Genomic DNA, 13973 nt, shown 5'->3' on the forward strand with positions numbered 1-13973 from the left:
GGCCCCGGCATGTCCTGGAGAGAGTTGAGAGTGCCATACGCCCTTGAGCCTGGACCCAGCACATATCAGTAAGAGATTGCTGCGTTTTGTACACACACATCCTTATCAGGCTGCGGTGACCGCAGATGGTGTCTTGAAGGGGGGGGGGTTGACGTTGGCACGGTGATGAAGACGGGGGAGATGGTGCGCGTCTCTTAATTATAATGAAATAAACTTATAGTATAATAAACTTCTGCTTGTCTTATATTGTACTTCTTAACCCTTACGTTGTGTTCGGGTCTCCCGTGACCCGTTTCAGGTTATATAATAACTACTAGTATTTGTTATCGGAACAAAGCTTCAAGATATCCTCCCGACAGCTATATAAACACTACAAAACTGATTTTGACCATTTTCGCCAAGTCTGAAGGTTTCTAAAAAAACAAGTGTATAATTTGGGGTCGGGGGAGACCCAGCAGAATAGTTGTGGGTGACTTGAGGTCAAATGTGGCCCAATCAAGATTCATCTTTGACTTTAGAAACCCCTCCCCCACCTCCTTCATACACTGTAACAATAATTGTTTCGCAACATGCACCTGGTCCCCCCCCCCCCCCACGGGAACTCCACCTTTCTCAAAGAATATGTGCGCTACCACTTGAACCTGAACTCACACATGCACGTGTGCAATGTGTGGTGTAATGTGTTTTGGGGCCATGACATGAAATTACAACAGGATTGTACGGTTATGAATGCATTATAAGTTAGTTATGATGTAGTTAAAGCAATATTGGATGATAGTCATTATTTGTGTGTGTTTTGGACTGAGATAAATCATGGGTACACATTTACCCACAAACACCATGAACGGTAACAGCTTTCGAACACGCAGGAAGCCAGTGTAAAGACTTCAGAGCAGGAGTGATGTGATCCCCTTTCTTAGTGTCAGTGAGGACTCGAGCAGCGGCGTTCTGAATCAGCTGCAGCTTCCTAACAGATGTTTTAGTGAGACCTGTGAAGACACCTTTGCAGTAGTCCAGTCTACTGAAGATAAAGGCATGGACACGTGTCTCCAGATCCTGCTGTGACATTAGTCTTTTAATCCTAGATATGTTCTTAAGGCAGTGGCGAGCCATCAGGGCCATCAAGGTAGGGCTGCTCGATTATAGCAAAAATCCTAATCTCGATTATTTGGGTCAATAATTGTAATTGCGATTATTCATTGACTTTGAAAACATCGATTTATTGGAGAAAAAAAATGTGAACAGTTTATTTTCAACAGTTGATTTCCCTGAACTTTAAGTATAATTCAAGTGAAAAACCAAAAAAAAAGTATTAATAATAAAAAAATAATCGTGTTATTTCGATTACGTTGTTTTCGTAATCGTTGCAAGCCATAATCATAATCGCGATTAAAATACGATTAATTGAGCAGCCCTAACACAAGGGTTAAATATATATGTTCAAATATATTACACAGTATTTATGTGTTAATAATTATAATATGCGACTGGTTTTACATCATCTACATTTAACCTCCTTTTCTCTGTTAATTGCCAACTTCTTTTTCATAAACCAACCACTCAAACTTCACAATAATAGCCATTTTCCTCATAAATGTGAGTTTGTATCTTGTAAACATACCCCTTAAATTACAGAGATGATGCACGTTGTTTTTTGGAAATGTGTGAGTGGTTTTACGTCAATTTAAACAACTATATTTAAGAGAATAACCTTATTTTTCTGTTAATTTGTGACTTATTTTCATAAATTAACCACCAACGCCAGCCCTTCGTGTAGTTCTCTGTATGTGGCCCTCGGTGAAAAGAGTTTGGACACCTCTGCCTGTAATAAAGGATCTAAAATGGTATAATATTGTGTCTTTACGTCTCGCCGGTCTTCACAAAGTCCTTCACAGACGTCCCTCTGTTCGTGTCCGTTGCTTTTCCTCCGAGACCCACGATCAGAGCCGTCAGAATCGCACTCTTCCCACCTGAGGAGTACAATTAAAACCAAGGTGTTAAATACATATATATAAAAACACCCCCCATCTTCTGTTTCCTGTGCTTTGCATTTTTCAGCTTTTAGTGGGAAAAACTTTTTCAGTTTCTGCATATTTAAAACTTGTAATTAAATATTTTCAAATTAAACTACACTGAACAAAAATATAAACGCAACACTTTTGTTTTTGCTCCCATTTTTCATGAGATGAACTCAAAGATCTAAAACATTTTCTATAAACACAAAATAACCATTTCTCTCAAATATTGTTCAGAAATCTGAAAGAATGTGTGATAGTGAGCACTTCTCCTTTGCCGAGATAATCCATCCCACCTCACAGGTGTGGCATATCAAGATGCTGAGTAGACAGCATGATTATTGCACAGGTGTGCCTTAGGCTGGCCATAATAAAAGGCCACTCTGAAACGTGCAGTTTTGCTTTATTGGGGGGGTCTGGGGGGGGTCCGAAAACCAGTCAGTATCTGGTGTGACCACCATTTGCCTCACGCAGTGCAACACATCTCCTTGGCATAGAGTTGATCAGGTTGCTGATTGTGGCCTGTGGAATGTTGGTCCACTCCTCTTCAATGGCTGCCAAGCTGCTGGATATTGGCAGGAACTGGAACACGCTGTCGTATACGCCGATCCAGAGCATCCCAAACATGCTCAATGGGTGACATGTCCGGTGAGTAAGCTGGCCATGCAAGAACTGGGATGTTTTCAGCCTCCAGGAATTGTGTACAGATCCTCGCAACATGGGGCCGTGCATTATCATGCTGCAACATGAGGTGATGGTCGTGGATGAATGGCACAACAATGGGCCTCAGGATCTCGTCACGGTATCTCTGTGCATTCACAATGCCATCAATAAAATGCATCTGTGTTCGTCGTCCATAACATACGCCTGCCCATACCATAACCGCACCACCACCATGGGCCACTCGATTCACAACATTACCCTAATCCTACCCCTCAAACCAGATACTGACTGGTTTTCGGACCCCCCCAGACCCCCTCAATAAAGCAAAACTGCACGTTTCAGAGGGGCCTTTTATTGTGGCCAGCCTAAGGCACACCTGTGCAATAATCATGCTGTCTAATCAGCATCTTGATATGCCACACCTGTGAGGTGGGATGGATTATCTCGGCAAAGGAGAAGTGCTCACTGTCACACATTTGTGAACAATATTTGAGAGAAATGGTTATTTTGTGTATAAAGAAAATGTTTTAGATCTTTGAGTTCATCTCATGAAAGATGGGAGCAAAACCAAAAGTGTTGCGTTTATATTTTTGTTCAGTGTATAATGACAGACGCTCTGCAGTCAGGAGGGGGTTTCACCGACGGCAGACTGACTTGTATGTATAGTTTTGAGTGTGATCGTTGCTTTTACTTTACACGACACTGTTCAACTCTTCATTCTGCTTCACTCTTTCGCTAAAGATTCTGCTTCATCATGTGACACGTAAATACTACGCTTCCTGTGTTTTGGTGCGGACTGCGTTCACTCTATGGTTCACAACAGCAATGGTGTTCACTAGCAAGCGCTCCGAGACCACCTCTTTTAGGCGGACCAGAGTCCGGTTGTTTAGTTCACTTCAGAGGTCTCGGACTGCGTTCACACCGACCCAAATGAACCGCACCAAGCGGCTAAAAGCACCAGGGTTCGATTCAACCGGACTATACACGGCTGGTGTGAATGCGACACATTTATTTCTAATTATATATATTTTTTAATTATATGTTTTACATATGAAAATAACAATTATTATGATACAATTTTCCCCCATTTCCCCCGTTTTTCAGGTTTTAGTGGAAAAACTTTTTCTGTTTCTGCACAATTAAAAACTTAAATTAAATACTTTAAATGAAACTACAGGAGCCAAAGACAGCGTGATATAAAACGGTATTTATAGGTTTCTCACTGCCGTTGTTTCCCACGATGAAGTTGACGTTGGGTCCGAACTGGAAGGGTCCGAGCAGACGGTGACACATGAAGTTCTTCAGAGCGATGCTCTCGATCAGACCAATGTCCCCCTGATAACACACAGGGAATACACAAACAAATAATGCAAGAATAAATACATAAATACATTCATGAATACAAAAAACTCATCAATTGATAAAAAGGTAAAGAGGTGACACTATTCAAACATTTATAAACAACCGAATAATCCATTAAATTAAAACAATCAATTAATAAATGGTTAAAGAGGTGAAAATATTCCAAATGATGCAAGAAATGTAATAAATAAAGAACCAAATATATTTTAAAAATCATAAAGGTAACGATGTGAAAATATTATTAATAAATACATAAATTAACAAATGATTTAATAAAAAATGTAGCGGTGAAAATATTCTGAAATATGCAACAGAAATAAAGATGGATCTCTCCACAGCAGCACATGGATCAGCTCCTGGTGGGAACTGCACATGAAATCCCACGCCTCTCGTTTATGCCTTTAATAAATCAGAAGCGTCACCGTGTTGCTGGAGTCTCTCTCGTCCGAAACCCTCCGTCTCTTCCCCCCCGACACCATCACTCCTCCTCTGCTCTTACTCATCCTGAACCTGCACACAGAACAGAACAGCATGTCAGATATTATGCTCAAGTTATTCATTCTTTGCCGTCACTTAATTATACTTTTAATAAATTCAAGTCAAGCTTAGTGACATGTGATGGTAGCTAGTTAGTGCCACGTGATGGTAGCTAGTTAGTGCCACGTAATGGTAGCTAGTTAGTGCCATGTGATGGTAGCTAGTTAGTGCCATGTGATGGTAGCTGGTTTGTGCCATGTGATGGTAGCTAGTTAGTGACATGTGATGGTAGCTAGTTAGTGCCATGTGATGGTAGCTAGTTAGTGACATGTGATGGTAGCTAGTTAGTGTCATGTGATGGTAGCTAGTTAGTGCCATGTGATGGTAGCTAGTTAGTGACATGTGATGGTAGCTAGTTAGTGTCATGTGATGGTAGCTAGTTAGTGGCATGTGATGGTAGCTAGTTAGTGACATGTGATGGTAGCTAGTTTGTGCCATGTGATGGTAGCTAGTTAGTGACATGTGATGGTAGCTAGTTAGTGTCATGTGATGGTAGCTAGTTGGTGCCATGTGATGGTAGCTAGTTAGTGTCATGTGATGGTAGCTAGTTAGTGACATGTGATGGTAGCTAGTTAGTGTCATGTGATGGTAGCTAGTTAGTGTCATGTGATGGTAGCTAGTTAGTGCCATGTGATGGTAGCTAGTTAGTGTCATGTGATGGTAGCTAGTTAGTGCCATGTGATGGTAGCTAGTTAGTGTCATGTGATGGTAGCTAGTTAGTGCCATGTGATGGTAGCTAGTTAGTGACATGTGATGGTAGCTAGTTAGTGCCATGTGATGGTAGCAAGTTAGTGCCACGTGATGGTAGCTAGTTAGTGCCATGTGATTCAGCTAGTTGGTGCCATGTGATGGTAGCTAGTTAGTGCCATGTGATGGTAGCTAGTTAGTGCCATGTGATTCAGCTAGTTAGTGTCATGTGATGGTAGCTAGTTAGTGCCATGTGATTCAGCTAGTTAGTGTCATGTGATGGTAGCTAGTTAGTGCCACGTGATGGTAGCTAGTTGGTGCCATGTGATGGTAGCTAGTTAGTGTCATGTGATGGTAGCTAGTTAGTGACATGTGATGGTAGCTAGTTAGTGCCACGTGATGGTAGCTAGTTAGTGCCATGTGATTCAGCTAGTTGGTGCCATGTGATTCAGCTAGTTAGTGTCATGTGATGGTAGCTAGTTAGTGTCATGTGATGGTAGCTAGTTAGTGCCATGTGATGGTAGCTAGTTAGTGCCATGTGATGGTAGCTAGTTAGTGACATGTGATGGTAGCTAGTTAGTGTCATGTGATGGTAGCTAGTTAGTGCCATGTGATGGTAGCTAGTTAGTGCCATGTGATGGTAGCTAGTTAGTGCCATGTGATGGTAGCTAGTTAGTGTCATGTGATGGTAGCTAGTTGGTGTCATGTGATGGTAGCTAGTTAGTGGCATGTGATGGTAGCTAGTTAGTGTCATGTGATGGTAGCTAGTTGGTGTCATGTGATGGTAGCTAGTTAGTGACATGTGATGGTAGCTAGTTGGTGACATATGATGGTAGCTAGTTAGTGTCATGTGATGGTAGCTAGTTAGTGCCATGTGATGGTAGCTAGTTAGTGTCATGTGATGGTAGCTAGTTGGTGTCATGTGATGGTAGCTAGTTAGTGACATGTGATGGTAGCTAGTTAGTGACATGTCAATCAATCAATCAATCAATCAATCAATGTTTATTTATATAGCCCAATATCACAAATGTTACATTTGTCTCAGTGGTCTTCACAGTGTGTACAGAATATCAGTATGACAATACGACACCCTCTGTCCTTAGACCCTCACATCGTACAAGGAAAAACTTCCAAAGAAAACCCAGTTTAAAGGGAAAAATGGGAGAAACCTCAGGGAGAGCAACAGAGGAGGGATCCCTCTCCCAGGACGGACAGACGTGCAATAGATGCCGTGTGTAAATAGCTAGTTAGTGCCATGTGATGGTAGCTAGTTAGTGCCATGTGATGGTAGCTAGTTAGTGCCATGTGATGGTAGCTAGTTAGTGACATGTGATGGTAGCTAGTTAGTGACATGTGATGGTAGCTAGTTAGTGTCATGTGATGGTAGCTAGTTAGTGTCATGTGATGGTAGCTAGTTAGTGCCATGTGATGGTAGCTAGTTAGTGACATGTGATGGTAGCTAGTTGGTGTCATGTGATGGTAGCTAGTTAGTGCCATGTGATGGTAGCTAGTTAGTGACATATGATGGTAGCTAGTTAGTGTAATGTGATGGTAGCTAGTTAGTGCCATGTGATGGTAGCTAGTTAGTGTCATGTGATGGTAGCTAGTTGGTGTCATGTAATGGTAGCTAGTTAGTGACATGTGATGGTAGCTAGTTAGTGACATGTGATGGTAGCTAGTTAGTGACATGTGATGGTAGCTAGTTAGTGACATGTGATGGTAGCTAGTTGGTGTCATGTGATGGTAGCTAGTTAGTGTCATGTGATGGTAGCTAGTTAGTGACATGTGATGGTAGCTAGTTAGTGACATGTGATGGTAGCTAGTTAGTGACATGTGATGGTAGCTAGTTAGTGACATGTGATGGTAGCTAGTTGGTGTCATGTGATGGTAGCTAGTTAGTGTCATGTGATGGTAGCTAGTTAGTGTCATGTGATGGTAGCTAGTTAGTGACATGTGATGGTAGCTAGTTAGTGACATGTGATGGTAGCTAGTTAGTGACATGTGATGGTAGCTAGTTAGTGACATGTGATGGTAGCTAGTTGGTGTCATGTGATGGTAGCTAGTTAGTGACATGTGATGGTAGCTAGTTAGTGACATGTGATGGTAGCTAGTTAGTGACATGTGATGGTAGCTAGTTAGTGCCATGTGATGGTAGCTAGTTAGTGACATGTGATGGTAGCTAGTTGGTGTCATGTGATGGTAGCTAGTTAGTGACATGTGATGGTAGCTAGTTAGTGACATGTGATGGTAGCTAGTTAGTGCCATGTGATGGTAGCTAGTTAGTGACATGTGATGGTAGCTAGTTGGTGTCATGTGATGGTAGCTAGTTAGTGTCATGTGATGGTAGCTAGTTAGTGTCATGTGATGGTAGCTAGTTAGTGCCATGTGATGGTAGCTAGTTAGTGCCATGTGATGGTAGCTAGTTAGTGACATGTGATGGTAGCTAGTTAGTGACATGTGATGGTAGCTAGTTGGTGTCATGTGATGGTAGCTAGTTAGTGTCATGTGATGGTAGCTAGTTAGTGTCATGTGATGGTAGCTAGTTAGTGCCATGTGATGGTAGCTAGTTAGTGTCATGTGATGGTAGCTAGTTAGTGACATGTGATGGTAGCTAGTTAGTGACATGTGATGGTAGCTAGTTAGTGACATGTGATGGTAGCTAGTTAGTGACATATGATGGTAGCTAGTTAGTGCTCTGTATTATTACATTCTCAAGTACCAGTTCTATCTAATTTCAACAATTAAAAACTAAATGTATTGAAATACCAATCATTATTTTAGGGGCCTCTTCTTTTAAATTACTCCGACACATCGGTCCTCTCCTCTTACTCACCCTGGACCTGCATGATAACATCAGATATTATACTTGAGTAAAAGTAGATGTACTCAGATCTTGTACTTGAGTAAAAGTAGAAGTACTCAGATATTGTACTCGAGTAAAAGTAGAAGTAGTCAGATCTTACTTGAGTAAAAGTAGAAGTACTCAGATATTGTACTTGAGTAAAATTAGAAGTACTCAGATATTGTACTTGAGTAAAAGTAGAAGTACTCAGATCTTGTACTTTAGTAAAAGTAGAAGTACTCGGATCTGGTACTTGAGTAAAAGTAGAAGTACTCAGATCTTGTACTTGAGTAGAAGTACTCAGATCTTGTACTTGAGTAAAGTAGAAGTACTCAGATCTTGTACTTGAGTAAAAGTACTCAGATCTTGTACTTGAGTAAAAGTAGAAGTACTCAGATATTGTACTTGAGTAAAAGTACTCAGATCTTGTACTTGAGTAAAAGTAGAAGTACTCAGATCTTGTACTTGAGTAAAAGTAGAAGTACTCAGATCTTGTACTTGAGTAAAATAGAAGTACTCAGATCTTGTACTTGAGTAAAAGTAGAAGTACTCAGATCTTGTACTTGAGCAAAAGTAGAAGTACTCAGATCTTGTACTTTAGTAAAAGTAGAAGTACTCAGATCTTGAGTAAAAGTAGAAGTACTCAGATCTTGTACTTGAGTAAAAGTAGAAGTACTCAGACCTTGTACTTGAGTAAAAGTAGAAGTACTCAGATCTTGTACTTTAGTAAAAGTAGAAGTACTCAGATCTGGTACTTGAGTAAATGTAGAAGTACTCAGATCTTGTACTTGAGTAAAAGTAGAAGTACTCAGATATTGTACTTTAGTAAAAGTAGAAGTACTCGGATCTTGTAGTAAAAGTAGAAGTACTCAGATCTTGTACTTGAGTAAAAGTACTCAGGTCTTGTACTTAGTAAAAGTAGAAATACCAGAGTGTAGGAATACTCTGTCACGGTGAAAGTCCAGCATTCAAAATGTTTCTCAAGTGAAAGTAGAAAAGTATTCTCATCAAAATATAGTGAAAGACAGTAAAAGTAGTCGTTGTGCAGATTGGTCCATTTCAGAATAATATATATGATATGTTTTATAATGATTGATCATGAAAGTGTTCTCGGAGCTGGTGAAGGTGCAGCTAGTCTGAAGTACTTTGTAGACTGCAGGGTAGCTGGTGGAGGTGCAGCTAGTCTGAAGTACTTTGTAGACTGCAGGGTAGCTGGTGAAGGTGCAGCTAGTCTGAAGTACTTTGTAGACTGCAGGGTAGCTGGTGGATTCACTCCAGGTGGAACTAAAGTCTGATTTAACACTTGATTATATTTCACATCATTCATCCACATCTGTGAACACACTCGAGCAGCAGGTGCATTAAAACCCCACTTCCGGTGCACTTTGGATTCACAAACAACAAACAAATAAAGTAAACTTGAGAAGAGTTTACCGTGCTGTTGATGTCCAGGCTGCAGATATATCTCGTGTTCACAGTCAGAGATATTTGTATTCACTTCCTGGCTGCGTTTCACTTCTCTTAATTTTCATTTCCTCGCTCCTCGGTCTCGGTCTCACCGGAAGTTGATTTGTCTGCGCCACCAATGGCCTTATTTTTGCCGGAGGACCGAGGAGCGAGGATCTATAATCGAGGAACCACCAGACCATCCTTCGATGAAATCCTCAGACACTCGCCCCGCCCCCTTACTGTGTATCGCTCACTGATTGGACGATGCAGTGCATGCGCTGATCTGATGCTTCTTAACATGAGAGCAGAGTGAAGAAAACACATGAACCTCACGGGAGTCCCTCCTCAGTTTATACCGTGTTTTGTTTCAATTCATGTTTCATTTAGTTACAAACATGTGATCTGAACAACAAAGGGGTCAAAAATCATTTTATTCATTTATTGGAAACATTTTCATGATCGCTTTTTTCGTTTTACATTTTCATTTTTGTCATTTCCATTCAGTCAGTAAGTGCTATTTAAATGTTAATGTGCTGCATATCCACACACACACACAAAGTGTCCAATGAATGTTCATCTAACTGGTTCTGATAGATAACATCTCTCTTTCTTCTCTCAATTATTTTATTTATTTTGTGCACTCTAATCAATATTAATCTAACTAATGTTCGTTTATACATTTTAAGAATGGCGTTCATCTTTTTTGAGAATGAGTTCTTATTTTGTTTTATTTATTGGGGTCTGCAACAGATGATACACATGTTAGTGTCAGTAAATGTGTGCTAACAGAGGGGGTGTGTGGAAACAACGGGACAGAGCTGCTGTCAGACATCAGCTGTGCGGCGTCATCACAAACGGACGTCGCTTCACGTGACGCTCCGGAGGAAAGGACGTCCCATTGCTCTTAAAACTAATTTCCCTGCTTCTCGTGGTTTCCTTGCGTCTCTCCTTGCTTCCCTGGTGGGAGGGGCTGGAGCAGGGACACGACGCAAGTGAGGGACGCAAGGAATCCATTTAATCGACCTGAGAGGCAGCCAGAGGTTTCTCAATACTCAAATTTCCCCTCCTCGACTCCTCGACTCCTCGGTCCTCCGGTAGTGACCCGGAAATGAATTTCAGCGCGCCATGGACATCTCATTTCTCTAAATGCACTTCGAGGACCGAGCATGAGCATCGAGGAGGCTCTCTGGAGGAGCTCTAACCGAGGAGACACCATGGGAGACTTGGGCCCTTTCTCATTTCTCTAACTCCCCTCCTCGACTCCTATCCTCGAGACTTAGTCCCGCCCACAGAATTTGCGAGCGGAGGAGCCGAGGAGGGGAGCCGAGGAGAGAGGAGGGGAGCCGAGGAGAGAGGAGGGGCAGCAGCAGACGGTTAGAGAAAAGAGAACTCCTCTCCTCTGAGCGGTCATTTTAAAGAGACGTCCATTAATGATGACAGGAGGCAGCAGCCTCTGTCTGATGGACAGACGTGTTCATGACCACTTCTATATTTACTTTGATTCATTCACAGTGCGGTGTCATGAGACAATAACAGGCTACAGATGTATATATTTATATAAATATATACAATTTCAGAATCAAACAGAGCACTCTCATAATAACGTAACACTATCGGAGACTGGATGTATTTTCAAATTCTAGCGATCTCGAGCCGGTTTCTCAAACTTATAAAGGCCTACCCCACCTTTAATGAATAAAATATACATTTAGTTTTTAAATTAAATATCGAATTAAATCGTGCAGTTGTTGCAGAATAACCTATATAACACATTTAAACTAGTGCTGTCAAAATTATCGCGTTAACGGCGGTAATTCATTTTTTTAATTAATTGCGTTAAAATATTTAACGCATTTAACGCATGTGCAGAATGGCCCGCCCCATACGTGCCACCAGTGGCAGCGCCAGGGTATGGCTGGGGTAGGCTACACCCATACCAAGAAATGGCTTAGCCCCACCATGAGACATGATGTTAAAGTAAGCAACATAAAGTCTGCCAACTCGCGCGGAGTAAACTGCACAGACAGCAGTTAGTCAGACTGATTTCAGTAGCAACGGTTTTGAAAACTTTTGTCACGTAGTGATCGACTTCTCAATAGAACATCTTTGATAACGGCGTGGTGTTGTTGCAGGAAGTCCCGACGGAGAATACTTTTGCTGTAGTACAGGGCAGAGCCATATCATAGTAATAATATGGCTCTGGTACAGGGGTGCACATAACTGGTACGCAGGTTATGTGCGTAATCTGAAATGCGTACCGTCACTTGTGTCACAAAGCGCATTTGCGTACCGACGTACTTGTGAAGCTTTTCCAGAAGGCGGTTCGATCCCCGGACGACAGAGTCGGTCTCCGTGTGCACAGACAGGCTGCTGTTAACGTCGGTCTGTACAACGGAACTGTGCCAAAACTACGCCAACCGGCTGCGGAGGGAGACTCCCCCCCTCACTGGAGAACTGCGCTAAAACAGCTGATCACAACGTTCACTCTCTGTGGTCACGAAGTACTCCACTAGCCCCCCCCCCTCTGTCGACTTTCCTGAAGTACTCCACTAGCCCCCCCCCCGTCGACTTTCCTGAAGTACTCCACTAGCCCCCCCCCGTCGACTTTCCTGAAGTACTCCACTAGCCCCCCCCCGTCGACTTTCCTGAAGTACTCCACTAGCCCCCCCCCCCCCTGTCGACTTTCCTGAAGTATTCCACTAGCGCCCCCCTGTCGACTTCCCTGAAGTATTCCACTAGCGCCCCCCCCCCTCTGTCGACTTTCCTGAAGTACTCCACTAGCCCCCCCCTGTCGACTTTCCTGAAGTATTCCACTAGCGCCCCCCCCCCCCCCCCCGTCGACTTTCCTGAAGTACTCCACTAGCCCCCCCCCCCCTGTCGACTTTCCTGAAGTATTCCACTAGCGCCCCCCCCCCCCCCCCGTCGACTTTCCTGAAGTACTCCACTAGCCCCCCCCCCCCTCTGTCGACTTTCCCGAAGTACTCCACTAGCCCCCCCCCCCCCTGTCGACTTTCCTGAAGTATTCCACTAGCGCCCCCCTGTCGACTTTCCTGAAGTATTCCACTAGCGCCCCCCTGTCGACTTTCCTGAAGTATTCCACTAGCGCCCCCCCCCCCCTCTGTCGACTTTCCTGAAGTACTCCACTAGCCCCCCCCTGTCGACTTTCCTGAAGTATTCCACTAGCGCCCCCCCCCCCCCCGTCGACTTTCCTGAAGTACTCCACTAGCCCCCCCCCCCCCTCTGTCGACTTTCCCGAAGTACTCCACTAGCCCCCCCCCCCCTGTCGACTTTCCTGAAGTATTCCACTAGCGCCCCCCTGTCGACTTTCCTGAAGTATTCCACTAGCGCCCCCCTGTCGACTTTCCTGAAGTATTCCACTAGCCCCCCCCCCCCCCCCCCCGTCGACTTTCCTGAAGTACTCCACTAGCCCCCCCCCCTGTCGACTTTCCTGAAGTATTCCACTAGCGCCCCCCCCCCCCCGTCGACTTTCCTGAAGTACTCCACTAGCCCCCCCCCCCCCTCTGTCGACTTTCCCGAAGTACTCCACTAGCCCCCCCCCTCTGTCGACTTTCCTGAAGTACTCCACTAGCCCCCCCCCCCCCCTCTGTCGACTTTCCTGAAGTACTCCACTAGCCCCCCCCCCCCCTCTGTCGACTTTCCTGAAGTATTCCACTAGCCCCCCCCCCCCCCCTCTGTCGACTTTCCTGAAGTACTCCACTAGCCCCCCCCCCCCCCCCTCTGTCGACTTTCCTGAAGTACTCCCCGTTGATAGAAATCAACACGTAATGAATGAAGACCCCACGGTTTGATGATTGATAGGTGTGTGGGCTGACTTTCATTTTGACACGCAGACATTTTTTATAATAAACATAGATACTGTGTTAAATGGATATATGCGCCTTCTTTCATTTATCTTTCCATTCCCAACAATATACATAAATAAATGGTATATTTTGGACATAGTTCGAATGGTGATTAATTATGATTAATTAATTTTTAAGCTGTGATTAATCTGATTAAACATTTTAATCGTTTGACAGCCCTAATTTAAACACATAAAAGCAATCTGTTTGATATGTTTCATGCATTTTTAAAGACCTTCTTAAAGAAAAGCTCACGTTTTATTTTTAAATTTAAATAAAAAGGTCACAATATTGACTTTTAATCGTGATGAATATAAAGTATAGGACATGCAAAGACATGTAGACTAGAGTATAATAGACAGCCTGTTTGAGATGCTGCATGCATTTTTCGAGACTTTATTAATAAAACCTTACGATATATTTTTAAATTGTAATCCTATTGAATTGTAATAAACTGTAATCCATATAAAAAAGTGTTCAAAACAGTCTGATTAATATATTTGATGTATGTTTTTGACATTTTATTAATAATAAATCGAATTTTTATTTAGTTTT

At 42.9% G+C, this 13973-nt stretch overlaps 1 protein-coding gene across 5 annotated transcripts in view; it reads right to left on the reverse strand.

The window, feature by feature from the left end:
• Nucleotides 1–9720, reverse strand: part of smc6 (structural maintenance of chromosomes 6) — a 47015-nt gene extending 37295 nt beyond the window's left edge. Inside the window, exons 1-4 of one of the 5 annotated variants that reach the window (XM_034078050.2) lie at nt 9541–9720; nt 4463–4550; nt 3902–4013; nt 1865–1970 (exon numbers count right to left, since the gene is read on the reverse strand). In XM_034078050.2, the coding sequence (XP_033933941.1) occupies nt 1865–1970; nt 3902–4013; nt 4463–4543 (299 nt within the window). In that variant the 5' untranslated portion in view covers nt 4544–4550; nt 9541–9720. Of the gene's footprint in view, nt 1–1864; nt 1971–3901; nt 4014–4462; nt 4551–9540 lie in introns of those variants that run through there. The other 4 variants (XM_034078048.2, XM_034078047.2, XM_034078049.2 and 1 more) reach the window with 4 other exon arrangements.
• Between the last annotated feature and the right edge of the window lie 4253 nt (nt 9721–13973).

This window comes from Pseudochaenichthys georgianus, unplaced genomic scaffold (genome assembly GCF_902827115.2).
Source record: "Pseudochaenichthys georgianus unplaced genomic scaffold, fPseGeo1.2 scaffold_264_arrow_ctg1, whole genome shotgun sequence".
In the NCBI taxonomy this organism is placed as follows: domain Eukaryota; kingdom Metazoa; phylum Chordata; class Actinopteri; order Perciformes; family Channichthyidae; genus Pseudochaenichthys; species Pseudochaenichthys georgianus.